The sequence below is a fragment of the Equus przewalskii genome, chromosome 10 (assembly GCF_037783145.1).
Source record: "Equus przewalskii isolate Varuska chromosome 10, EquPr2, whole genome shotgun sequence".
NCBI lineage: Eukaryota > Metazoa > Chordata > Mammalia > Perissodactyla > Equidae > Equus > Equus przewalskii.
In genome coordinates, this window is record NC_091840.1 from 5,078,097 (window position 1) to 5,105,824 (window position 27,728).

The 27,728-nt window shown below is 57.2% G+C and overlaps 2 protein-coding genes across 7 annotated transcripts in view; both read right to left on the reverse strand.

Annotated features, from left to right (window-relative positions):
• The window catches only part of SEPTIN9 (septin 9), a 162,002-nt gene extending 153,546 nt beyond the window's left edge, over positions 1–8,456 (reverse strand). Inside the window, exon 1 of one of the 3 annotated variants that reach the window (XM_070559866.1) lies at positions 8,326–8,456. In XM_070559866.1, the coding sequence (XP_070415967.1) occupies positions 8,326–8,344 (19 nt within the window). In that variant the 5' untranslated portion in view covers positions 8,345–8,456. Of the gene's footprint in view, positions 1–3,081; positions 3,275–3,812; positions 4,381–8,325 lie in introns of those variants that run through there. The other 2 variants (XM_070559871.1, XM_070559872.1) reach the window with 2 other exon arrangements.
• A 7,179-nt stretch (positions 8,457–15,635) lies between these two features.
• SEC14L1 (SEC14 like lipid binding 1) overlaps positions 15,636–27,728 on the reverse strand; it is an 82,098-nt gene continuing 70,005 nt past the window's right edge. For 2 of the 4 annotated variants that reach the window (XM_070559893.1, XM_070559894.1), the window contains one exon: positions 18,828–20,385. In XM_070559893.1, the coding sequence (XP_070415994.1) occupies positions 20,364–20,385 (22 nt within the window). In that variant the 3' untranslated portion in view covers positions 18,828–20,363. Of the gene's footprint in view, positions 16,966–18,823; positions 20,386–27,728 lie in introns of those variants that run through there. The other 2 variants (XM_070559890.1, XM_070559889.1) reach the window with 2 other exon arrangements.

The following is a 27,728-nucleotide window of genomic DNA, read 5'->3' on the forward strand; positions in this document are numbered from 1 at the left end:
AGAGAGGAATCAAGGACTGCAGGCAAGAGGCCCGAGTTTCTAAACGATGAGTAAGCCCTGCGACTCCTCAGTGGCTCTAAGCAGGTGGATGACCAGGGCAAAGGGCACCTTCTGTTCACTAAACCTCTTCATAAAATGCTATTGTAAGAACACTCGTCTGGTTTTGGGGGAAATCCCAGGAATGCTGACAAAAGGACCTATCACGGGCAATATTTTATTAAATTAGTTACCTGGAGAATTTCCAGGATCCAACCTGCCCATGACCCACAGCTATAAGCAAGGCTGGTGCCACATCCTCAGCCCAGCACAGCACCCTCGCTCCGGGGTCAGAGGCCCAGGTCATCGAGGGAGAGCATCTATGTCAGGCCGCTTAAGAGCACGGTAAGAGGCTGGTTAAGTGAATTAGGGACCATCCTCTCTGAAGAGCCATTCAGGTGTAATCATGGAATCCACGCAAGAGATCTGATTTCAAGTGCAAAGAGCAGAATTTATGCAGCCGACCCCGTGGCCGAGTGGTTAAGTTCGTGTGTTCTGCTTCGGCAGCCCAGGGTTTCGTGGGTTCGGATCCTGGGTGCGGACATGCCACCGCTCATCAGGCCATGCTGAGGCAGCGTCCCACATGCCACAACCAGAGGACCTACAACTAAAGTACACAACTATGTACCGGGGGCTTTGGGGAGAAGAAGAAAAAAAAAATTTTTTTTAAGAGCAGAATTTAAAACAGTCTGTACAGGGTATATGCAACTCTGTTTAAAGGGAATATGCAACTCGATATAACTTTGATAGTGAAATCATGTGTCCCGTACCTGTGGAGACAGGACTGAGGGAGTACAAAACACCATGTCACAGCCGAGGGGACTGGAGAATTTGTCCTTTTAATTTCCTGTTCACACTGCTCACCAGTAAGTAATGGACAACAACCGGGAAAAAAAAAAAAAAAGGCAAAAGAGAAAGAATAGATATGCAGTGGATTTTATTTTATTTATTTATTTTTTTAGGAAGATTAGACCTGAGCTAACTGCTACCAATCCTCCTCTTTTTGCTGAGTAAGACTGGCCCTGAGCTAACATCCATGCCTGTCTTCCTCTGTTTTATATGTGGGACGCCTACCACAGCATGGCTTGCCAGGCAGTGTCATGTCTGCACCCAGGATCCGAACCGGTGAACCCGGGGCCGCCGAAGCAGAACGTGCGCACTTAACCACTGTGCCACCGGGCAGGCCCCACCCTGTGTATTTTAGAAAGCTTTCCTTAAAAAAAAAAATGTAGTGCAAAGGTCTGGCAGCTGAAGGGCCAGCCCCCAGCTACCAGGAAGGCACTGCCATCCAGAATGACTCACTTCCCAGAGCCGAGGCTTTGCCACACCTCAGCCCCTGACGCCCGGGGCAGCGTGATGCCAGCGCTGACGAGAAATCCACCACCTTCTCGTCTCCAGCCTCAGGATGCCGCCACCATGTGCACTTGGCTCTTCTTCCACCGCCTGACACCCCCACATGTCTACACCTGTCACCCCCGCACAACAGCCCCACGCCCACCTCGACACACACGTTTGACCCTGTGGCCGCAGAGCCAAAGTCACGCATTTATTAGAGTTTTGCAAACCACCCCCCAACTGCCCCAGGTGGACCAGCCCAGTCCTCAACAGGCTAAAAGCCACCAGGGGTTGGATTTCACCCGCTTCCAAGTGGCCTGGGTTACAGCAGCCTTATTCTCCTGCTGGGATGAGATCCTGGGTGGAAACAGGAGGCCGTTTACGGGAAGGCGGTGAAAGCCCCAGGATGCAGATCAGATTGATGTGCAGGACAAGCCCCGAGGCGCCCTGTCAGCTGCCTCTGCCCAGCCCTTCCTGGTAACCGCTCGCAGGGAGCCGTCCCCAACCTGGGCAGACAGTCGCCACTGCTCGAGTTTCAGCCGCTGCCCCAACATGCCTGGCCCGGCTGGGACAAGGGCCCAGGCGCAGCTCTCAGGGACTTCCACGGCTGCCATGGCCAGCACCCTGGTTCCCAGGTGCAGCCTTGAGGGGCCCAGAGCGTCCTGGCCACAGCCCAGGCTGCACTGCATGCCCTTTGAACTGGCTGGGGGGAGCAAGGCCCCCCAGGAGCCAGAAAGAAGACAAAGGATCCCCCCATCCATCACAGCCCCTATCTCTGAAACCCAGGCCAGGGAGGGCGGAGGACGCTGGAGGACGCTGTTCTCCAAGGGGAGTGAGCTGAAGCAGAGGCCTTCCCAGCCCTCCTTGCTCCACCCAGTGCTTCGAGGGCCCTTGGGAAGCCGGGGCCCACACATGTAGGCTGCAGTGGCCACTCAGGGTCCCTTCCCTCTGTCACAAAAAGCTGCCGGAGGCCTCAGGCCAGCTTCGCTGGGAAGATGACCGTGCCCTGTGTTCCTGCCAGAGGGGGCAGGCAGCCAGGGCCTGAGGGCTGCCCTGGGCTCCGGGATCACCTGGTTCCCGCCACTGCCCCTCTTCCTGTGCTGGAGGCTTGCAGACTGCCAGCAGTCACGCTTCACCGAACCAGGTCAGATCAGGCCCGGAACAAAGCTCAGCTGTTGCAGGGCTTCCAAGAAGCCACTGACAGCAAGACGCCCGGGAGCCGCCACCCCCTCTGCTGGCAGCAGCTCAATGCACCCTTCACACGGCTGCAAATGGACCCGGGCCCAGGGCAGGGACAGGGAGATAAGACAGAGAAACTGGGCTGGGAGCAGAGTGACACACTCACCCTGGAGGCCCAAAGCCAGGCCACCCCTCCAGAGCTGTGCTGAGAGCCGCTGGGGTGCAGGAAGGACACACGGAGCTGGCACTCAGCAGCGCCCAGTAGACGCTTCTGGAATGAATGACTGAATTCACAGGGAGAGAGAAACAGGCCAGGAAGCTTGGGGAGACGGGCACCCCCCGGCTTAGCAGGGGTGCTGCCGCAAAGCCAGCAGAGTGCTGGGGCCCGGCGGGGAAGGGGCAGAGGCGACCAGCCCACCGGCCTTGGGGACCCTTCAGTGCTCCCGTGGAAGCTCAGAGCCCCACAGGCCTGGGACCATGGGTGACCCAGGCCTGACTCCAGTATCTGCCACCTTGGGGCCCTGCACCCACCAGGATAAGACTCCCTTCGGTGAGTGCTTCTGAACCAGGCAACCTCTGGCAGCTGCCATTGGGACTCTCTGGCCGAGGTCTTTCCAGGAGACCAAGTCCTTCAACATGGGGGCTGTGATCTTGTGTGCTCCACGCAGGCCCCCGGGGGCTTCAGCCATCAGTCAAACTCACTGATCCCTATAAATCCTCAGCCACGCCTAGAGCCAGGGTGCTCCAAGGTAACCGCTCCAACAAACAGAGGCCTAGAAACCCAGCAGGTCACCTCCGTCCCCACCCAAAGGCTCACACCCTTTGGGCCCAGGGCTGCTCTCCAGCCCTCCCTCCCACAAGGCCACCAGCTGGATCCGCCCAGGAGCTGGCTCTGTGGCCTCTGGGCCGGGCCGGCACTGGTGTATGCTGAACCTCGCTTATCAAGTACATCTTAAGCAAACGGCAGAGCCCACGCAACACTGCCCAGGGACAAACAGCGGCGTGGAAACAAGATCCCGCCTCCAGGCCCCATCCATGTGGGGCCGGCTGGGAAAGGCGGAAGTTCTGAGGAGAGCGGCTCAAAGAGACGGGTGGGGGGCGGAGAGTGCCTCCTTCCTGCTCCTGGGGTACCTGGGTCCTCAGGTGCAATGTCGTCTGCTGACATCACCTGGGAGCTCCAAGCACACAGACAGCCCCCGCTTCCACCTGGACGTGGACTCCAGACCACTGCACCTGAGCAGCAATCCCCCACTCCTCCTTACCTGTCCTGGCTTGAACTAGTCACAAGGGGGTCCGGGGAGAATTGGGCTGTCTCAAACTCAGAGGTGTTGCCAGGTGCATGGCACTCGGCTCTTGGAAACACTCTAGGCAGGCTGGGGAGATGCGGACCGGCAGGTGACTGGTCTGGGGCGAGCCGGAAGTGCGGGCAGGCAGGCCACCCATGCCTGAGCCTGCCTCCCTACCCCACAACAGGCCGGGAAGAGGGCTGGCCCCAGGACTCAGGCTCAGCCAGCTCTCCCATGACTGGGGGACCCTGGGGGTCCACAAGGCTCCACGATCCTGGGCACAAGGATGACGGAGTCACAGACCAACCGCATGAGGTGGCCCCTTCTCCGGGCCCAGGTCCCCTGCATGAGCCAGAGCAGCAGGCCCAGACGTGAGGACACAGAAGCAGCACGCACAGGCGTGGGAGGGGCGGGAGGCAGGCAGAGGAGAGGAAGGAACCCGGCCGGGCGCCCTTGCCGCACCCCCCACGGCGCCCCGGGCCGAGCTCGCTGGGACAGTGCCCTCTGAGGGCTCAGCTCCTCTCCCTTCCCAGAAGTCAGCTCCTGGGCGCCGCGGGGACTGAGCGGGCGTAGTCTCGGGCTTCCTCCGGGTGCGGCCTCCAGCTGGCCAGGGCCCCTGGAGAAGCCGCCAGCGCAAAGCTTTCCAACCTTTGGGGTAGGGCCAGGTCCCTCTTTGGGAGACTCCTGAAAGCCACAAAGAATCTCAGAATCACCCCCAAGTGCACACACAGACCAATTTTACCCTCCCCCCATTTCTGTGGCTCTTGGGCCTCAGGATGGTGCCCCTCTGTACCACTGAGGATCCCCAGGGGAGCAAGAGCCACTGAAGGCAAGCTTCGCGTGACCCGGTGTGCAACGGAAGCCCCAAACTCAGAACACCAGGGAAGCAGAGGGGTTCAGACGGCGGCCCGCTCCAACACCAGGCGCTGGGCGAGACAGCCCAGGCCATGCTCCCGGCTCCATACCAGCAGAGGGACAGGGAGGGTGCTGGCCGCTCCGGGGCATCCTGGCAAAAGCAGTGACACAGCCTCCTCATCCTTCTACTGCTGATAAGGATACACAGCTCCCGAGTGCTAGAGCAGGCACTTTTAAGCCTTTTATGTAGGAACTCATTTAATCTAACAACAAATTAGCATCGTCCCTGTTTAACAAATGAGACACACGAGATTAAGCACTTTGCCCCACAGCGAGGAGGGGCCAGCCTAGGATTTAATTTCAGGAGCCCACGTGACTAACCACTGGGTCGCACTGTCTGTAGACGTTGGAGGGACAGGCGAGGCGCATCCAGGAGAAGCCTGGAGCAGAACTGGGGCTGCTGCATAGAGCCTGTCCTGACGCACCCACCGGGGGCCTGCAGCCCCCATCCGGGCCTTTGCTTTGTTCCCTGCCGGGTAAGACCCTTTTTACTCTCCACCAACTCAAAACTCCTCCTTCCTCAAGGCCCAGCTCAACCTCGCCTCCCCCTAAAACTTCCCATGAGGCCCACGCTCCTCCTTCCAGGGCATTCAGAGCCCAGACCGCTTGCTCGCTTGCAGGGATGCTAACGAGCCACTGTCTTGCCTGCATCCTGTGAAAACGCAAGTTCCCTCCAAGCAAGGACCACGTCTTTTCATCACCTTTGCGCCCTCAAGGCCCTGGTTGTACGTGCCCCACACACAGCATGTGTTCAGTGAACACATACAGGCCCAAGGCCCTCGGAATCCCCCGAAACATATTTAAAAAATTTTCCCCCTTTCAGAGACTCAAAACCAGCTCAAACCAAAGGGCTCAGATCAGCTCTACTGAGAACATTATAATCACTCCACTTATTTTCAAGCCCACAGATGTCCAGAAGCAAGAATCCCACTCAATCCAGGCGAGGAATAGAAGCCTTTCTGGTTGTCCTTGGATTTGGGACACGGCGGGATGTTTCACATCGTTTGCTGCTTTCCTTAATTTCATGGCCCCGATGCCGCTCAGAAGTCAGTCTGACGTCTGCAAAGCGCCCCTACTTTGAATGGGGCAGGGAGGCCACCAAGGACCTGGTGCACTCTCAGAACGGGCCAAGAGGCCTCCGCCCCGGGCCAGCCCCCTTCAGCCCGACCCACACTGCAGCAGTGACCCAGCTCGCCCTGGACCGCTGCCAGGAGGGGAACCAACTGGAATGGTCCAAGCCCTCCCCACTCCCACCCTCCAGGGCCCTGCCCCTGTAGGTAAACACGGGAGCACGGAGGCTGCCTCCACGAGAGCTGGCTCCTACTCACCCCAGAAACTCCACTTTCACCTACTGCAAAAAGCGTCCCCCTTTTTTGTTTAATTTACCTGGGGGGAGGTGGGAGGGGTGGAGGAGAGGAGACATCAAGTCTGCTTCAGAGGCCCACTGGCACCTGTGTTGGAGGGTCTCAAAGTGCCCCCAGGAAAAGGCCAAGGCCCTACAACCTGGGAGGACCCGACTCACCCCTCTGTCCAGACCCCTCAGCAGGAGGGGAAGCTCAAGGAGCTGAGGGCCAGAGCGAAGAGCCAGCCCAGGCCACGCTGGGCCAGCGATCACAGGGAAAGGGCCGCACACGGCCGCGATGCCCACAGTCATCTCAAGCATTTGGAGCATGTTAGGGAGGGAGGCAGGCCAAGCGCCAAACCCTGGCCTATGCCACCTGGCAGCACCCTCCTCCCCCACCACTGCATCGACGCGCCCACGCTGCCGAGACAGAGCTGCGTTCAGGGCGTCTGGAGGGCTGTGCCGTCTGCAACAAGGGGGTGAGGGTTGAAATTCTAAGCCACTGACCCAGAAGGGTACTTTAGGGGAAGTTCTGAGTAACCCTCTTTGAGACGAGTTATTTATTTTCTTTATTTCTTTATTTTGGTGAGGAAGACTGGCCCTTAGCTAACATCTGTGCCAATCTTCCTCTACTTTGTATGTGGGACGAAGCCACAGCGTGGCTTGATGAGCCGTGTGTAGGATCCGAACCTAGGAACCCTAGGCTGCCGAAGCGGAGTGCCACTGGGCCAGCCCTGAGATGAGTTATTCTTTATTACTCATTTTGGTTCCTGAATGTGGAAAGTAGGAGGAGACTGAAAAATGGCTCAAAGGCAGGAGGAAGCCCCAAATGACCTCTTCAGCTCCAATGAAGTCCCATGATCCTGTCTTCTTATCAATAAAAATTAATTCATGAGCCCTTGGCAGAAAACTTCACATCCAAACAGACTGAGGGAGGAACAGAAAGAGAAAAGTCTGCAGCACGAGCAGAAGAGCAGGTGCCACTTATCATCTGAGGACCAAGGAGGATGACGGATCCTTCCTGGATTCTTCTGGGCAAGACCACAAAGAAAAAAAAGAAAGGAAAAAGGGGCCGGCCCTGGGGCTGAGTGGTTAGTTTCCCGCGCTCCACTTCGGTCGCCCAGGGTCTGGGTGGTTCGGATCCTGGGCGCGGACACGGCACTGCTCATCAGGCCATGCTGAGGCGGCGTCCCACATCCCACAACTAGAAGGACCTACGACTAAGATATACAACTATGTAGTGGGGGGCTTTGGGGAGAAGAAGAAAGAAAAAAAGATTGCAACAGAGGTTAGCTCAGGTGCCAATCTTTACAACAAAAAAAAGGAAAAAGAATGGCAATGTGGATTACCCTTAACCTGCCCTGCGAGGCTTGTGGCCTCAGTGTGCCCATCTGTGAAATGGAATTTCAGAGTACCAGAGGAGAAACGCTTTTATGAAGGATCCTGAGCGGGTGATGAGACCCAGTCAGGTGTGAGGTCAGACCTGCTAGTGGGGTTAGGATGCCGGTACACGGACGGCACCCGGAGACCCAAAGACCAACCCGAGCTGCCAAGCCCGGGTGCTGCTGGATGGTCCCATCTGGCCAACTTCACTCCACTGGGTAGAAAACAACAGGAGTTCATCTGAAGACAGGACGCTGCGGCCTGGACCACCAGCCCCGGAGGCTGAACCCCAGGAAATCCTCCACCCAGGCCCCTTCCCCATACACACACACGCACACGCATCCCGACCGGCAGCGCCTGGAAAGTGAGCGATTCCAGCGTGGGTGCAAGGGGCAGGAGGGCGAGCGGGAGGGACGGCCAGCCCAGCGGCCCCCACAGCGGCCCCTCCAGGCACCTGAGCGAGCAGCGCCTGACAGACAGTGGCAGGGGACCCTTGGCCAAGGTCAGAAGCGGGGCCATGCCGTGCAGGGGTCAGAGGGCGCGTGCCCCAGGACTCAGCACTGGTGGTCCCGGACAGGCGAGCAGACCCCACGGACTCGCAGCGGCGACTCGGAACAAAGGGAGCGCCAAGTGCGTGGAGAGGCTCAACGCCTGGAGGGCCCCTCGATCCCGATCCGGGGAGAGGGCTGTGTCACCTGTCCCGGCACGAAGGTCCCACGCGCCGAAGCCCGCCCCAGGAGACCGGGGACCCGTTCTGCTGCCGGGGCACCTCGCCCACCCACCACCGCCTCCGCTCAGGTCCGAAGGGCTCCTCCCGGGACGACCGCTCCCCGCCGGGCGCGCGCCCACCTGAGTACGACTTCTTCATGGTGCCGCCGTGGCCGCCGCTCCCAGGCAAGTGTGGCGGCGAGGCCGCGGGGCGCGGGCTCCCGGGGCGCGGGCTGCTCCGGGGCCGGGAGGGGAGGGCCCGGGCGGGGACGGGGGCGGCCCGGCCAGCCCCGCCCCGCCCCGCCCCGCGGAGGTGCGCGAGCCCCGGCCCCGCGCGGCGCTGCACCTGGCGGAGCCCGCGGGCCGGCCCATCGCGACGCCGGCCGGGAGGGGCGCGGCCCCGTGTCCTGTCCTGCGCTCGCCCCGGCCCAGCCCGGCGCGGTCCCGCGGCCCCTGCGCTGCAGCCCGGTCGCGGGGTGTCCGAGGGGGGCGTCGCCGTGGTGGCCCCACGCCCCGGCGGTTCCGCGCCAGCCGCCACACCCCTAGGCGCGAGTGGTTCGCTCCGGGGCGTCGCAGCCACTTCGCAGTTCGGAGTCCGATCCGGGCGGGGCCGCGCCGGGGGGCCTCGGGAGGCGGAGCGACGCTGGGGGCGGCTGCGGGCGGGCCGGCGGGCCGGGCGGGCCGCGGGGCTGGGCGGTGGCCCCTCGGGCGCAGCGTTGGGGGTCGGAGCCGGGAGGCCGGCTTAGCGGACCAGGGCGGGGTGGGCGGGGTACCGCACCTGTGCCGCTAGTTTTCTGGCAATCAAGAGAGCACACTGCATCACTGCATCGACTCCTCCGAAGCGCTGGGGCCTCGGTTACCTCCTCTGCAGAATGGGTGCGTTGGCCCAGGCGACAGTTTCCCTGGCATCTTAGAAAGAGTGAGTACCTGCTCTTCGCCCGCCGCTGTCCGCGGCTCAGTGTCTTGGTGCAGAGGACCAGACACAGGGACACCCAGGTAACACAGGCAGTGATGAGCATGTGCGTTCACAGGCCAAAACTGTACAGAAGACTTCTCTCTACTTTTGTATCCATTAAAGAAACTTTCCATAATAAAACTTTTTTTTTAATGTATAGAGGAGAAAGTGATGAATTTTGTGTAGGAGGTGATGTCAAAACAAGGTTTTAAAGAATGAGTAGGAGTTTTCCAGGTAGGAAGGTGATGGGGAGGCAAACGTTCCAGGCAGAGGGAAGGGTGTGGCCCAGCGTGCCGGAACCCACGGGCAGGCCCTTCCAGGTTTGCCAGCCAGGCCCAGATGAAGAAAGGAGGGGGGAGGCGGTGCAGGAAGCACAGGCAACTTCTCAGTAAGGGCACAGCGCTGCCTTCTCCCGCCCGCCATCCCAAAGAGCGCACAGGAGAAGGTATAATTAACACCACCAAAAAGCCTCCTTCCCTTTTCCCGCTCCTTTCCTTTCCTTGGGGGACCAAGGAGCGTTTTCCTTTCTTGTGGAGAGTGGGAAACTTGTATAAATGAGAACTGAGGCACGTGTGGCTCAGTCGGTTTGTCCAGCCCACCTGCTCCCCTTCTTAAGAAATCTCTCAGGGCCAGCCTGGTGGCGCAGCAGTTTAGTGTGCATGTTTCGGTTTGGCAGCCCGGGGTTCGCCAGTTTGGATCCCGGGTGTGGACATGGCACTGCTTAGCAAGCCATGCTGTGGCAGGCGTCCCACATATAAAGTAGAGGAAGATGGGCACGGATGTTAGCTCAGGGCTAATCTTCCTCAAAAAAAAAGAAAAAAAAGAAATCTCTCCAGCCACAGCCCTGCAGAGGGAGCAGCCCAGCCAGTGACCTTCCCCACCCCTGGCTAGAGCTGACTGGACCAGAGTGGACACCAGACTCCACCTGGGCCCACCTCTAGCTCCTTATCTGGGGATCTGAGGCTAAGGGAGGGAAGGGGTGCAGGGAGGGGAGCAGCCCCAGGCCCGGGGAGTGTAGATCAACTGTGAACAGCTGTCCTTGGATTCGGGGATATCCACATCCCCCAGGCACACCCCAAATCGCCACTTGTCCCACCATGTGCAAATTTTGCTCTCGCCGAGCAGGAAGGCTTAGCCCTGTCCTGATTCTGGCCAGTGGGCAGGATGACACCACCCTGACACCGATGTCTGCGGCGCCAAAGCCCAACCATTGCTCAAGAGTCTGGCTAATGGGCACATCGTCGGCTTTGTTCCTTTTACTTAGCTCAAGTCAGAGGTGCCCTCGTGCACATCCATCCTCCGAGGAGATGGACCCTGGGGTCATGGAGGACCCTTGGGTGTCCTCTGTGTGGTCGGCCCCTCTCTCAGTGCTCAGATTTCTGCCTGTGGGTCATATCTCACAGGTACCTGGGCACCCAGGAAGCAGGAACCCCTGTGTGGGGTGATGTTGGGCATATAACATTCCTGGAAATCTGAAGAAAAACAAGAGAGAGGGAGGGAGGGGGCGGGAGGTGTTCCATGAGTGCATTTTTAAGATGCACAAAGAAGGTTAACTGTTTAAGGACAAAGTTTTTATTTTAATTTTTTTATGGACAACTCTCTAAAATGTATGACATAATCACCTGCCTTAATGAGAAGAGTTTACCAAATGTTCGTGACTCTTTCTTGTGGCTCAAATTCACCTTAAATGACACCTTTAATGGCTACTGACCTTCATAACTGCATGTTGCTCCTTCGCTAAATGTCCCCAGGCTACCGTGCTATCTGGTTTTTTAAAACTGTTTTTCAACACTCAGCTCCTTTACCTACTAACTGTGTGGTTTGTGACAAATCATATAATTTCTCCACATCTCCATTTACACCCCTAGAAGTGGGGACTGCGACCCCTTACCCAGCTTGCGAGGTGGATGCAATGATCAGGACGGTGCTGTATGTCGGTGCTGGGCTGTGCTTCTGTGACCAAACCTAGTCGTGCAGCACTGGCTTTGGGCAGGCCATGGGCAGAAGCCTGAGAGCCTTCGGGGAAGCTGGTGAGAGCTTGAAGGGAACAGAGAGCACGCTGTTGGACCCTGGAGGAAAGGAAGCCTTCCTCACATGGTGGCAGAAAGTTCAGCAGAACGGCTGCCCGCAGTAGCACAGAAAATAGCCCGCAACTGACCCAGCGAGCTGGATGGCCAGCAGACAGCCTTTCCAGGCAGGATGTCGAAGGCATTGCCCAGCTCTGCCTGTGAGAAAATGAAGAAGAGAGACGAACTAAGAGAAAAGCGTTCTGTTCTCAAGTGGAAATGTGGAGAAGGGTAAAGGGCCAGAACAGTCTTGTCAGCCAGTAAAGGAACAAAGAAGTCCAGGTGGTCTGCAAGATCTTTTGTTAAGACCTCAGAGAAAAATGGAAAGGTGCCTCAGAAACCCCCTCGGGCAGACAAAGGCGTTGGAGGCTCTGAGAGCACGCCCGCCCGCCGTTGAACTGTGGGTCTTCCAGACTCTCCAGGGTCTTCTCCCGTGGCGGCCTCACGGGGAGCCCAAGGCAGAGAGGGCTTATCTCAATCCAGTTTGTGGTGCTAAGTGAAAGAAGCCAGTCTGAAAAGGCTACACGCTGTGTGACTCCAGCTGTGTGACACTCTGGAAAAGGCACCACTATGGACCCAGCGATCAGGGGTGGCCGGCGGGAGGGGGTGTGGGGTGAACAGGGGAGTTTCAGGGCAGAGAAACTATCCTGCGTCACACTGCAACAGTGGACACGTGACATTATACACTCGTCAAAACCCGCAGAAGTACACCACCGAGATGAACCTGATGTAAACTGTGGGCTGTAGTCAATAAACATATATTGGTATTGACTCAGCAATTGCAACAAACACGCCACACTAACGTGAGATGTTAATCGGAGGGAAGATGGCGGGTCGCGTAGGGGAACCCTGTACTCCCCGCTCAATTTTTCTGTAAACCTAAAACTGCTCTAAGAAAAAAAGCCTATTAATTTTTTTTTAAAGATTTGTGGGTGAGGTTTTTATCTCATGGGGTGGATTTTAAAGGAACACATAGGCAGCCCTCCAGCTTTCAAAGGGACTAGGAGCTTGGACTAAAGGGGACGCAGACAAGACGACATGCAGAGGCTTCTGGCCCCCGCCCGTCAGAGGAAGGAAGCGGCCAAGAAAGCCGTGCAGCTGCAACTCGGTTTCTCGTGTAAAGGCAGCGCGCCTCCGCGGGCTGGGCCAGCGGCTCAGGAAGACAGCCTCGGGCGAGGACCTCGTCTGCACCACGACAGAATTCACGCAGCCAGGTCCTGCGCCCCGAGTTTGAGCCCACACCGTGACGGGTGGGCTTCGGGGCTCTTGAGGTCTGGGGGGCATATTTTGCACGTGGGAGGGATGTGGGTTGTGGCCCAAGGGCGGGCTGTGTCAGAGCATACTTTCCAAAAGTGGGCACCACGGTATCCAACGTCCCCCAGGCTCTTCCAGTGTGACCTTGGCCCTTCTCCCTGTGTCCCCTCCCTTTGAATCTGGGAGGGCTTGTGGTTGGATTGTACCCCTCGAACTTGGAGCCTTGAGCCGCTAGGTAAGAGTCTGACGGCCCTGAGACCTCCATATTGAGAGGAGGCCAAGCCCGTGGGGGTGTGCTAGTTATCTATTGCTGTATAACAAGTTATTACAAATTTAGTGGCTTAAAATGACACGCGTTTATCACCTCACAGTTTCTGTGGGTCAGGAGTCCCAGCACGGCTTCACTGAGTCTCAGAGGCTACAGTCAAGGTGCTGGCCAAGTCTGGGTCTCATCTGAAGGTTCAAGTGGAAGAACCCATGTCCAAGCTCGCGTGGCTGTTGGCGGAATTCAACTCCTTGAAGGCTCTTAGCCTGAAGGCCCCAGTCTTTAGCCAGCAGAACTGAGTTCCTCCCCACCTGGGGCTCCCAACACAGCGCCAGTCCATCAAAGCCTCAGGAAAGACAGTCTGCTGGCAAATGGAATCAGGGTCTCATCATCCCAGGATCTCCTTCTGGGAGGCAGGGGTCACTGGGACCACCTTAGCAGCAGCCCACCACAGGGAGGCCACAGGGGGCTCTGGCCAGCAGTCCTGGTCTCTGAGTCTTCCCAGCCCAGGCGCCAGAATGAACCTTCTTGTGGTCCCCATACTGCACCTTCTGGCATTGCATTAGCAGGTCTGAGTCTCTAGACTCCTCCGCCATCCACCTCCAGCACTGCCCTGCCTCCAGCACTGCCTCCGCCATCCACCTCCAGCACTGCCCCGCCTCCAGCACTGCCTCCACCATCTGCCTCTGTTTCTGAGCTCTGCTGCCTCTGCTCACATTTTCTTCTCTCTCTTCTGTCAACTTCTTTCTCGTTCTTTCTCCAGCTGGTCCCCCCAGGTTCCCAAGACTGAATGGTCAGATGTGGCTTTGACAGGTCCCCCAGGGGCTGGCTCTTGTCTTCCAGCCTGAGAGGGGCCGGTGCTCGGAGGGCAGGGCCGCCTTTGCTCCTCCAGCATGGCTCAGCTGCCCCCTCCCTGATGGCTCAGCTCTCTCCTGCTGACTGCTCTCTGACTTGTGGCTGTCCCCGAGCTTGAACTTGTTAGATGACGGAGGCCTTGCTGCATGTGTTGATTTACGATAAAGGTGTGGCTACACTGACACGCTCAGGTACAGTGTGGGAGTGTACGCTGCTCCCACCTTCCCAGAAAGCACTTTGGCAATATATATCAAGAGCTTTAAAAGGCCCATGTGCTTTGCCCCAGTAAGTACACTGTTTTTTCATTGGCTGATTCAACATATATTTCTTGATTACTCATTATGTCCCTGCCCTCTAAGGCTTATACTTTGGTAGGGAAAATAGACAGTAATGAAATAATCATATAAGAAGGTACAATAAGAGTATCCACTAAAAAGGCTCATATCTGGTCTGGGACCAGGGAGGGCCTCTCTGTAGAAGGGGAGACAGGAAGGTGAGTAGAGATTAACCAGGAAAAATAGAGGGGAAAGAGTGCAGGCAGAGAACAGCTTGTGCAAAGGCCCTGTGGTGGGAGGGAATGTGGTCCATACAAGCACTGGAGGAGGACCCAGGAGGCTGGAGTCCAGAGAAGCTGTAGAGATGGTGGAGGAAGCAGGCCCTGCAGGCCCCTCGAGGACTCGGGTCTTCATCCTAAAAGGAATGGGAAAGTCATGGAAAGCTTCTGAGACAGGAGGAGGGGGGCTGACGTGACCAGATCTGCGTTTTGAAAATGCGGCTCTGGGTGAACTGTGGAGCAACAGGAGGGCCCAGAGTCCAGTCGGGAGCCTGAGCAGGGTTCCAGGCAAGAGGCAGTGGTGGCTTGGACCATGATGTGGTGATGGAGAGATGTGAAGGGAAAACTTCCAGGGCGTCAGAAAGGCGCTCAGGAGATGAAGTCCCCGACCCCCCGGCTGGGCTGCCTGGGGCGGGGGCGGGCGGTGTCTGGGCTACCTCAGAATCCTGGTGGGAATGGCAGAATTGCAGGGGGTGCCCCGCAGAGAGAGAAGAGCGTGACAGAGCACAGGCTGGGTTTGGGGCATGCCGTGCTGTGGGGGCTTGGGAGCAGCCCAGGGGGCTGTCAGGTGAGGTGGCATATGTGGTTTGGTGGCAGAGGCAGGGTCTCAGCTGTAAATATAACCCCCTGAGTGAGCTGGGCAGCGGGAACCGAGCTGTGGGAGGGGGCGCCACTGTCCGGGCCCTGCCGTAAGGAAACAGACGGACTCACTGATAAAAGGTGTGCACCAGGATGTTCGCAGCAGCCTTACTGACAACACCGGGGAGTTTAAACCAAGCCGCGGTCAGTAACAGAGGGAGCTACAGAAATAACAGGTCTCTTATTTGGTGGACACACACAACTGTGATGAGTGCAAAATGAAGACCTCAGGAACCATTTTGGAACAAGACAGGGGAGATGGTTGTACAATACTGTGAACTGCTCACTTAAAAATGGTTATTTTAGGGGCTGGCTCCGTGGCCGAGTGGTTAAGTTCGCGCGCTCCGCTGCAGACAGCCCAGTGTTTCGTCGGTTCGAATCCTGGGCGCGGACATGGCACTGCTCGTCAGACCACGCTGAGGCAGCGTCCCACATGCCACAACTAGAGGAACCCACAACGAAGAATACACAACTATGTACCGGGGGGCTTTGGGGAGAAAAAGGAAAAAATAAAAATCTTTAAAAAAAAAAAACATGGTTATTTTATGTTATGTGAATTTCACCTCAATAATTTTTTTTTTTTTTTTTTTTGGTGAGGAACATTAGCCCTGAGCTAACATCTGTTGCCAATCTTCCTCTTTTTGCTTGAGGAAGATTGTCCCTGAGCTAACATCTGTGCCAATCTTCCTCTATTTTGTATGTGAGATGCCATCACAGCGTGGCTTAATGAGCAGTGTGTAGGTCCACACCCAAGATCTGAACCCGTGAACCCCAGGTTGCCGAAGTGGAGCACTCGAACTTAACCACTACACCACCAGGCTGGCCCCAATAAATTATTTTTTTTTTAATGAAGACTACAAGAGCTATGTGTACATAAAGATTTTACTTGTATAGAAAACAGAAACATAAAACACAATAAAAGACAAACGTAAAAATATAGGAATCAATACACCAAATGCTAACAGCAGCTGCCTGTGGGCTGTGGGATTATGGGTGACTTTTTTCTTCATTGTATTTTCTGTGTTTTGCATAATTAACATATATTACCTTCATAATCTGAAAAACAGATATACATCGTATGTATACACATATGGACAGGAACATATCAGTGGATAAGATTATTTTTATCTATGGACACCTTTTCTGAGGTTAATGTTGGTATATTTTAAAAGCCTCTTTGTTTGATCTTGAAATCTTTTACAGTTAAACTGATTGTTATTAGGACCTGAAGCAAGTCCTTTTTTTCTGGATTTGGGCAGTTTGGCCTTCCAGTTTTCGAGGGGTTTCTCACCACTCATTTCAGGTGGGCAGTACAGAAGGCGTGACGCGGAGTCCAGGTGAGCCAGGACACGCACACTGGGGTCTCCCTCCCCATGGAGCAGGTTCCGGCCTGTCCTTAGCTGAGGCCCACAGAGGGCTGAGCTTCTCTCAAGACCACAAAAGTCAGGCTGACCCCCAACCCTGAGAATCTGAACTCTCACTGTTGCAGACCAGGCCACAGACGGCCGAGCCTCCTCTAGGGAGAGGTGGGCACCGAGTCACGCAGGGCGCTTCCTCAGGGAGGGCGCCCCCTCCCTCTCCAGCAGCCTGAGGGAGCGCCGGCTCTGCCAGAAGACCAACCTGGCCCGAGGATCCTAATGACATCCCCACTCCCTGCACTTCTTTAGGCAAGCATTCACTGGGGCTCCCAGGAGCAACCTCGATCCTCCTGTAGCTACTGCCCGCTTCCTGGGTGTATTCCATCTGTTCTTAGGTTTCATTGTTATGAAGAAAAAAGGACTCTGAGGCCACAAAGTGGCAACACTTACATCAAACAAAGCCTGCTCTTCGTTGCAGGACTTCTCAGAGCCTTCAATAGGCTCCTAGATGCTGTGAGTCTCCAACAAGGATGACAGCAGGCAGCATTTCCCAAACTTATTTGACTCCAGAACTCTTTTATCACAAGGCAGCTTGCAGCTCCGTGGGACATCCTTTGGGAAACGCTGCTTGTAGGAGCCCTCAGTCAGATGGGGGCGGCGAGGGGCATACAGCAGCCAGGACTGGATAACACCTTAGAAGTCTGCAGCCTCCAGCTTCAGCCTGTGGATGAAGACTCCTCCGAACCTTGGCCCTGTGGCTTCCTGCTGGCCTGGCTTTCTCCTCTGTCCCTCCACCATCCTCCAGGAGGGGGAGCCCGAATCAGCCTTCTGATGCTCTGTGGGATGAGGAAGGCGAGGGATGGCATCCTCGCTGACATTTCACCCCTTTGGCTCAAGCGGAAGCTGGAATCCCCGAGAAACACCAGAAGGAAGCCCAGGGCAATCCCCATCGTGAATCCTCCCTTCATCTCAGCCCTTCTCTTGCTCTCTCCCCGAGTACGGAGTACGCGCCTACCTGGGTTGTCTTCCTCTGGTACGCCCCTCCCATGAGCCCGCTGGAGCTCCGCCTCCTCCCCCTCCTCTTTCCCCCTCCCCTTCCTCCCCCTCCTCCTCCCCCTCCCCCTTCTACCCTTCCCTTTCTCCCCCTCCTCTCCCCTCCCCCTCCTCCTCACACCTCTCCTTCCCCAGGGCCCCCGCCTCTGAATAGCTGGTGCTCATGCATATCTCCATCTCCGGAGCAGGGAGCTGCTGGAGGGTCTCAGCCCTTGGAATGGCCCAGAGAGCTTTGAAAGCTACCCTGCCAGGCCCCGCCCCAGGCCCCACCCCAGGCCCGTTAAATCAGTCTCTGGGCTGGAGCTCTGAACTGCTCCCTGTGCTGAGCCCACTGGCCTAGGGGAGAGAAACCAGAGGTCCGGGTTGGAATCTGGAGCTGCTAGGTATCAGCCCTGTGCTCTTCCCCAAGAGCCTACACCTCCGTGCCTCGGCTTCCCCGTCTGCTCCATGGGGAAGCGATGCCCGTCCTGGGCTCTTGTGGGCTTGGATACTAAGCGTATTGTTCAGTAAGCTGTTGTCTCACGGTGGCTGCTACAGTCCCGAGTGGCCGGTGTGGGAGGGAGGGCAGGAGCTGGCCTTGGCCATGGACCCCGGGGCCCCCTTGGGCCGGGTGCAGACGCCCTTGATCGAGGTTTGATGTGGAGTGAAGGGCAGCCTGCAAGAACTGGAGCCCAGGACGCGCCAGGCAGCAGACAAGCCAGGTGCCTCCACTGAGCACAGGGGCCGCGCGGGGGCTCTGAGAGTAAGGGAATTTTAATTTGCTTCCATTAAAAACAAAAATAAACACAGGGCCTGCCAGCCAGGGCGGTGGGCATGCCGGGAGGGGCTGGCAGCCCTCCGGGGCTGCAGCTGCAGGTGGCGGGGCTGGGCCTGACATCCTGGGCTCTGTTTGGCAGGCTCCGCTTAGCCCTCAGGGGTCTAAAAGTGTCCCTCAGCGAGGTTGCCACATAAAACACGGGATGCCCAGTTAGATGTGAGCTTCAGACAAGCAACAAATAATTTTTGTAGTATAAGTATGTCCCATGTCGTATTTGGGACATACTTATACAAAAAAATATTGTTTATCTGGACTTAGAATTTAACTGGGCATCCTGTAGTTTTACCTGCTAAATGTGGAAACCCTGTGGCTTCAGCCGCCAGACCGAGGCTAGTAGTCCTGCAAGAGAGCTCTGACCATGACCACTCAGGGTTCCCAAACACCAGGCCGGAGCCTGGGGCAGCCTATGACAAGTCCTCACCTGTCAGAGACAAAATAAGACAAGTGAGGACCATGCAGAGGCCTGGGGGTTTTGTTTCTGTTTTGTAAAGCTGAAGATGTTCAAAGGACTGGTCTTTATTCTGAAATTTTCCCTTCCTACGTGTGTAAATGTCCTATGTGAGAAAATGTCCTTAAAAAATAGACAACGGTTGGGGCCGGCCCCGTAGCTGAGCATTTAAGTTCACGCACTCCACTTCAGCAGCCCAGGGATTCACCGGTTCGGATCCTGGGCGCGGACATGGCACCGCTCGTCAGGTCATGAGGTGGTGTCCCACACGCCACCACTACAAGAAGCCACAACTGAAAATATACAACTATGTACCGGGGGCTTTGGGGAGAAAAAGGAAAAAATAAAATCTTAAATAAATAAATAAACAATGGTAACAGCAAGTATTGTGTGTCTTTTAAAATAGAGTCTACCTTTTTGGCAGAATTAAAACATAGCCGCTCCATCTTAAAATCTCCAATTTAAAAAACAAACAAAACCGGACTCTGAAATCCCAAAGCCCAGGGAGGTAAAATGACTCTCCCCGCCCCACAGTCGGGGCGGGCGGGTGTGAGGGCCCCAGGTCACAGCCCCACAGCCTCCTGCTCCCCACCCTGCCTCGTCCCGCCTGACTTCAGTGTTTCTTGCTTAGTCACTCATTTCTCTGCTCCCAGCTGGCGCCATCCGCCTCTGGGAGCTGGTTCCTCAACATGCGATGAGGAAGCCTGGCTGTGCCCTCCCGTTGGAAAGAGCACTTGACCTCTGACCTGTCGTTTTCTCACCCATGGACCTCCCCCAGGCCGCAGGGCCGCTCATGCCTGGATGGAGGCTGCACAGTGTGTCCACATGCGGACACTCGTCACAGCACACACTCAGTCTGTGCACTTTTCTGTGTCGATGCTATAATTCAATGAAATAGTTTATCCAAAGTTAATAACTAAGTTCGGTTGGCAAAGAGCTTTCCAATAGAGAGAAGCTGACACAATGTATCTCAGAAGGAGATGTTTCCTCCACCTCTGAAGTGGGAAGGGCCCTTCACTGTTTGCTGCCTGCCCGCAGCTGGCAGGGCCCATCACCCTTGTTAACAACTTCCTCAGTTCGCACAGCTTTTCATTCACCTTCAGCACTAAAACCATCTCATCTTTGCTAATATAGACTCTCTGTCGCATATTAAAATAACCAGACAGGTCTAAACCCAAACATCGATGTCACACCCCATTCAAAGCTGCAGGGCCAAGCGGGGACGGCTCTTCCCACCCCCCACCCCCATTCCCCTCCAGCCCCTCCACATCTCCTCTCCCCTCACTCGCTTCTGACTCCTCCATGGGGCAGGAAGAAGGAAAAGGAGGCAAAGCTGTGGCTCGCCTGGCTGGTGTCGGGTGCGACTGTGCTTGCCCATCGAGCCCGTGTGGGCAGGCGTCCGAGGGCAGGCTCTGTCGTGGGGCCCCTCGGGGAGCTCTCCAGGCGCCCTACCCTGCCGGGGCTGCCACCCCCGCTCCGGGACTGGCGGTTCAATGCCAGCCGCAGCAGCCCTTCCAGGACCCTCCCACCCGGCCCAGCCCTCGGTGCCTGTGGGAAGCTCCACGCAACCTTCCCAGGGAAACAGTGTGGATGCAGAGCGTGGCCCTCAAGCCTCTGCCAGCCTTCAGGGTGCCCCGGGCGGAGCCGGCTCTGCCTCTCTGCGCTGGGCCCCATGCGCCAGAAGACACCGGCCAAGCCTCCCCAGAACACCCCGCTTCTCAGGCCCCGGGCCTGATGCTGGAGCTCAGGAAGCACCTGGCTGAGGACTGTCCTCTGAGAGTGGCTCTCTCGGCCCTCCCCTCTCTTCCAAACACCTTGCTTCCAGCACACCCTGCCGTCAGATTCCGGCATCCTCTCGTGCTCACGTACGTGGCCTTGGCCCGGGGCTGCTGTCCGTGTGCTTTACATGCACTGGTTCACCGAGGCCGCATCACAGTCCTGTTTCACAGGTGAGGAAACGGAAGCACAGAGAGGTTAAGTTGCCCACTCAAGGTCACATAGCTGCCCAGCAGCATAGCCTAAACTCCATCCCGGGCAGCACACCTCCAGGCTCTGTGTCTGTGACCATTACGCTGTCCTGTGGGCCTCTGCTGGACCGTCTGCCAGCTCCTGGCAAGGCCTGCACGGATATGTCTGGCACCCTATCTGAAACGCTTGGGCCTCGTCTGTTTTCTGCTTCTGGGCTCCACCCAAACCCCGGGGCAGTGGGGAAAGCCCATTTGACATGCCGGAATCCAGCTGTAGGGAGCCCAGCGGTTCCTGACATGGGTGGGCGAGGGGAGAAAGGAGTGGTTAGTCTCTGCCTCGACTCCTTGCATTTAAAGACTTGCTCACAGGCAAGGCCTCCTGGAAATAGGTCTCTGGGCTCCTAACTGCAGGGGACAGGACCCAGTGGCTCACTTCAGTGCCTATGCCAGGCAGCCATGACTCAGCCCCAGGAAATCACAGGCTTCCACAGAATGGTGGGTGCCTGTTGGGCCCCATGAGGGGGCCTAAATACATGTTGGGGAAAGGAAAGCAGAGCTAGCAGCAACACCAGAGGTCTGGGGGTGGGGTGGGGCCTCTGCCTAGGGTGGCCCAGGTTGCACCTTCTGGGAGCCACAGACAAGCCCCAGCAAAGGGGGGCCGGGGGGACACAGGCCCCAGCAGGAAAGATGAGGGAAAGGGCACAGGACAGGCCTGGGGAGCAGAGGCTGGGGGCAGGGTCGCTGCCCTATGAGGCCCCTTAGAGCCGCAGCTCCCCCTCCATCACAGGGGAGCAGCTCCCCTTGCCTGGCCAGGTGCCAGCTGAGAGAGCGACTGGCCCTGTCCAAAGATGCTGGCGTCTGAAACTTCCAGCGTTCTGACCATCACCACCTAGGTCAGGCCTGGAAGTTGCTCTCACATCGTTGCACTCCTGGGTTGGCTGCCCGTGGGCCCCCACTCGCCGCCTGCCCCCTTCTTTCAGCACAGAGTTGGGCACAGAAAGGCACTTTCTATGTTTATGGAAAGAATGGAATAGAACAGAAAAGACTGGCTTTGGAGTCTCTCTTTCCTCCACCCTCATCCTCCGAAAGTCACCGGCCTCCTGGCCCCGCCTCGGGCCCACAGCAGTGTCTACACACGGACTTAGTGGCCGAGATTCCAGGCGCTAAGGAGCGGGGGGCCGACAGGGTCTGGAAGGCAGCCGCCGTCCCCTCTGGAGCAGAGGCCGGTGATGGAGCTCCGAGTTTTGTTAGGCCCGCAGACCCCGCTTGAGGTCTTTGAGCCCCACCCCGTCTGCTGTGAGTACTGGGCAGCAGGAAACATCCGACGGCAGAGAAAGGAGGTCTCGAGAGGTCGCTGGGCTCAGGAAGCGCCTGGGGCTGGCTCCCAGCTCTTGTCCCCCCAACTTTTCTCTTTCCCACCCCAAAAGGCTGGCACGTCCATCCTTACAAAGCCCTCGACTGCATGGCATGAGTGACCATCATCTTGGGATGGCAGTGGCCCCACTGCGGGCTCTCTCATCCAGGTGCCTCTGCTGGGGTTTCTCCTCTCTCCCTGCCTCTCTCGGTCCCTCAGCTGGGGAGTGGTTGGCCGTTTCTCCCGGGGCAGTGCCTTTCAGTGGAGGGGAGGTGTGCAGTGGCTCCTTCAGGATACGCCAAGGAGGGGCCAGTGCAGCCTGGGTTCCTGGCCCCATTGGCTCCCACTTGGTGCCGTCACTGCGAGAAGATGCTGCTGAAGCCGCAGGTTGTGGGGCTGAGAGTAGCGTGGAGCCCGGCCCAGACCTTGTGGCTCCAGCATGAGGCCGTCATTCCGCTTCTCACAGAGAGAGGTCTCCCAGGGCCCCAGGTCCTGTCCTCATCGCTCTCCTTCAAACAGCCCTTCAATCATCCATCGAGTAATGAGGGACTTCCAGTCTGGATCAGCTGGTGCGGCCTCATCTCTTCCTGCTCCTCACTGCTAAGTAGAGCTGTAAACCCTGGGGCGAATGCAAAAGGCTGCAAGAAGGGATTCTGAAGAGTGGACAGAGGCGGCGAACTTGGGACCCCAAGATGGAGTCAGGAACAGCTAGCAGCAGGGCATCTTATGACCTCCCCACCCCCGACAGAAGAAGGTGACCGGGTGTGCGTTTCCCACCCCCGGCCTGGCAGTAGAAGGCAGCCCACGGCGGCGCATCCCTCTCCTGGATCCAGCTGAGTCTCACCAAACGCCAGGCCTACGGGCAGAACCAGCAGGGGGTGGAACGGGACCTGGAGAGTAGGTGGCCAGGGAGGCGCTCTCCGTCCTCACCAGAGACACTGCCCAGCACAGGTTGGGGGACGTTGATGGCAAAGGAAAATCCGCCCCCCCACCCCGCAGAAGCCCCGGCCAGGGAGGGCCTCTGTCCCAGTGGCGGGAGGTTCCTGGCTCCCACCAGGAGGCCCAGCCTTCCGCCCCCAGCAGCACCAGATAAAGCAAGCAGACCCCAAAGGCACTGCGAAGGCTCTGAAATGAGACTGTCATTGGAAGGCCGTCCCACAGAGGGCTGAAAGGAAAGACTGTCCACTGTGAATTTTAAATCTGGACAAACTACCCCTCAGGAAGGATGGGGAAATAAAGACATCCTCTGACGAGGGGAAACTAAGTGAAATTTTGGTAGCTGACGCATCCTTGAAGATTAGCCAAGGGAAGTCTCCAAACAGAGAGATGACAGAAGAAGGGATCTCAGAGAATCAGGAAGGGTGAAGAATCATGGAAAGAGCAGGCGTTTGGGGACGAGCCACAGACTGGCCTCCTGATGAGTGTTCTGGATCATCTGCGAGGAGTGAGACAGAATTACAACACCATCTGATCCTCAAGCTACTGAAAGAGGGGAGGCAGAGGGCCCTCAATGGAAGTCAGTTTTCCGCACTTCACGGGACGTGGGAAGGCTCTGATACCAGTGTATGGTGACAAGCTGCGTGTGTGCAGTAATACACAACTTTGTGTAGAAAACTACACCGTGACCCAGCTGTATGCTCGCAAAACTCACTTCCAATTCAGTGACATAGGTAGGTTGAAAGTAAAAAGAGTGGAAAAATATATAGCATGCAAACCTCATTTAAAAAAAAAAAAAAGCATGAGTAGCTATATTCATCTCAGATAAAGGAGACTTTGGAGCAAAGAAAATTACTCAGTGGGGCACTACGTAATGATAAAACGATTACTTCACCAGGGACTTAGTAATCCTAAATCCGTGTGTACACACCAAGCAACAGAGCCTCAAAATACATGAAGCAAAAACTAACAGAGCTGAGAGGAGAGATGGACAGATCCTCAGTCCTGGCTGGGGACTTCAACACCCCACCCTCAGCAAGTTGTGGGACTACTAGAAGAAAACCAGGAAGCATGTGGAAGCTCCCCCACCACACAATGCACCACAGCATCTCACTGATGCACACAGAAGGCTCCACCCAATAATAGAATACATGCTTTTCTTCCAGTGCCCAGGGAACATTCACCAAGACTCACCATATCCTGAGCCACAAAATCAACCTCAATAAATTTTTAAAAATTGAAATCATACAGAATATATTATCTGACCAAACAGTATCAAACAAGAAATCAATAACAGAAAGACAACAGGAAAATTTCTAAACACTTAGAAATTAGACAACACACTTCTAAATAACCCATGGGTCAAAGACGAAGTCTCGAAGGAGATTAAAAATACATAGAACTGAGTGAAAGTAAAGATACCACATACCAAAATATGTGGGATGCAGCTCAAGCAGTGCTCAGAGGGAAATTCATAGCCCTGAAACCTTGCATGAAAAAGAAGGAAGTCTCAAGTCAAGTACTCATGGAGCTGGTCTTGTGCTTGGCGCTGACAGCGGTGAAGGCCTCTCTGCCTGAGGGGCTTACAATTCAAATGGAGAAGGGGGCAAGGAAATAAATACTGCACATGCAGTGTGGCCAGGGGCTCCCATCAAGTGTAGTGAGGGTGCCGGGAGAGCACAGAGAGCTCAAATCCAGGCTGGGGGAACCAAGGAAGTTTCTCAGGGGAGGTGACACTGAGCTGAGTGCTGGTGGATGTGGTAGACTCCCAAGATGGGGAGAGGGTGCTCTAGGCTGAGGGAGATGGACCCTCAGGGAGTACCAAAGCAAAGGAGAACATGGCTCATTGGGCACAGCCAACTGGGCAAGGGCAGGGGAGGTTGTTGTCATTCAGCTGAGGGTGTTGGCCAAGGTGTCCACGGAGGTTGAAGCTGTTTATAAAGATGGGATTTGGGTGAAGGAACACAGCGAGCCAGGGCCTGGAGCCCTTGACCAGTGTCGGTGGAGAATGAGTCAGATGGGGAGCACTGGCCTCCGTGGGGCAGGGGTACGGGGGGAGGATCAGGCCTGGAAGCAGAGTGGGAGCCAGCGGGGGTGGGAGGCACCTGTCCTGGGATACCCAGCACCTGGATCATGAGTGGTGACCACCTCGGAAGGCTGCAGAGGACTGGCACAGGCCAGTGGGGCAGGTGGTCCCACCTGGTTAGAAAGAGGGTAGGGAGGGTCGGGATGAGGGAAGTCCTGGGTGGCAAGTCAGCACCCTAGTGAGGAGCACCCCTAAGATGCCCCGCCGACCTGAGATGTGAGCAGCTTTGGGGGCTGCCCCTGGGCTGATGGACAAGGGTCCTGGTGCCCATCTGTGAGCCTGGCAGATGCAGGTCCTGCCTGCATGCTGCTCAGAGCCCAGCTCAGCATCTTCCTTGGAGGGACACCCCAAAAGGCACCCCCAGCCAAACCCAGGAGGAGATGGCCTTCGGGTGCGTCCTCTGACCTTGCACCTCCTTTAAAGCTCTCCACCCCCTTATAATTAAATAAAATTGCTCAATTACAGGTTTGATTCATTACAGAGGGCAAGTGGACCAGACAGACACAAGTCACACACTCAGGAGGTCACAGGCTGGGAAGAGTAAACCTGGCCAGAACTAGGATGAGGAATACAGGCTGCTAAGTGAGCACCTAGTAGGAGTGCCTGTCCTAATGTGGAGGGGTCAGAGAAGGCTTCCTGGAGGAGGCAGCACTAAGTAAAGTTCCTCAGGTTAGGCAAGGGGAAAGAAGTTTCTGGGCAGAGAGAGCTGCAGGTGACTGTGGAGCCAAGCAGCCTGGGTTGGACTCCTAGGCCCTCCACCTACTGGCTGTGACATCTCTGGCCCTCAGTTTCCCCATCTTTAAGATGGAGAAGGAACAGTACTGGCTGCGTGGCTGTGTGAGGACTGTGGGGCAGCGTCGCTCCTGCCTGGTGGAATGAGCGCTCAGTGAGGACCAGTCCTGCAAGGCAGGAGGGAGGTCGCATCACCACTGAGGCCCGAGGAGTGTCCACCGAAGGTCCCAAGGCCCAGCTGTGTTGGACCCTTCCCGGTGTTGCTGCTCAGAGGATGCCGTGGTCATCCTTGTTTCCGGACCACCAGAGCATCGCTTGGGGAAGGGCTGGGTAAACCCCGGCACGGGCGCCCACGCTCCAGCAGGTGGCGCTGTCGCCTGCAGCAACGAGGCCCTGGGAGCCGCGTCCCCATCTGAAAAGCCGGGAGAGTGATGGTTGGCCGCTGCCCACTCCAGGGAAGAGGGGAGAGCGACAAGCAGTGCTCGGAAGGTGGGGGAGGTGGGGGTGTCAAGGGCGCCAGATGTCCTGGTCACCACGGCCCCGTGTCCCAGAGCCACCCGCTGTCATACAGACACACATACACGTAGACACGTACACACACACTACTCACACACATACCCCCTCCACACGTGCACACACACGCACATGCACACGCACCCACACCAGACTGCAGGCCCAGTGTGGGCAGGGTGAGGCCCGGGCCCCCAGGCCTGCTCCCTAGCGCAGGGCCCTCGCCGGTGCAGTAAGCCGCGGCTCCGGGCCACAGGGCTGTCCCCGCACAGGACGTCTTGCACGTCCTGAAAACAGCCCTGGAGGGGACAGGGCCTGCCGGGACTCAGGCCTCGGACCCACGGGCGCTGGCCTCTCAGAAACGTGTCCGTCTGTCCACACGGCTCAAGTGGCTGCCCCGCGCTTTCCGTTCCTTGGTCCCGCAGCAGCCAGGCCTGGCGCTCTAATGGCACAGGCTGAGTCACCTCCCAGGACCCTCCAGACTGCCTGTACCCCCGACCCCCGGCCGTCCTTGAGTGTCCCCCCCCCCCCCCGGTGGAGACTCTGCTCTTCGGTCACCTCTCCTGAGAGCTGGCGGCAGGAGCGCTGGCGGGGGGTGCCGGTCCTACGTTAAGGAGAAGGGACTCCAGCCCTGGGGGCGTGACCTCAGCTCCCGGGGGAGCTGCCTCGGCCTCCTCCTCTCCTGGCGCCTGGTGGCCCTCTGTTGGCGGCTGCAGCCTCCCCTTCCCCTCGCCCCACAGACAGCCGACCTTGCCCCCCACTGGTGGCAGGAGCGGAAGGTTCAACCCCATTTTACAGTCTCCCTTTCTAACCGTCCTGGAACCACGGCATCCAGAGGCGAGCAGAGCCCTCAGGGGCTGCTCAAGTAGACCCCTGTGGCCAGCCTCACTGCCCCTGCCCAGCCCCGTCAAGTGTCGCCCCCACTCCCGTCCCACCTTCAGAGCGAACCCCCTCTGCTCCTGGGTGTCTGTTGGGCAGGGGAGAAGTCGGGGTCTCAAGCGGCTGAGTAACTCACTCCAGGCCTTGCGGCCAGTGATTAGGAGGCGGGCTGAGGTTCTCAACCCACCCACCCGACCCAGTGCTGTGCAGCCACAAGACCCCTGGGAGGCCTGGAGCCCCGAGCTCCCTGCCCCCACGGCCTTCTCATGTTCCTAAGCACCTTAAGGATCCATCTTTGTTCTTCCTCCATTCAGCCACTCCCACCTGTCTGGAGCGACAGCCTGAACACAGCACATGAGGCCCCTGCTCTCATGGGGCCTGACTCTGATGGGGAAAGATGCCCAAGTCACCTCAGAGGAGAGTGCCGGGGTGCCTTGGTAGGCAATGCCATTTAGATCAGGTGGTCAGAGAAGGGGCTGCCATGCCAAGACCTGGAGGAGAATACTGCAGGTGGAAAGATGGCAGGTCCAAAGGCCCGGGGGCAGGGAACAGCCTGACTTGCTCTGGGAGGGACAGGAGGCAGGGGAGAGGGTTTGCGAGGAGGCTGAGCCTTTGGGCAGGGCTGGTGTGTGTGAGCTACCTGTTGCTCACAAACCAGCTTGTACAAGAGAACAGGCGCTGGCACATGTGGTCGTCCCCCTCGTGCTGGGCAGTGACGCTGGGCTCTCCATTGTGCAGATGAGGGCAGGAGCTTCGGAGAACAGCATTTCCCCAAGGCCTCACAGCCAGAAAAGCATGACCTGGGATGGGCTGACTG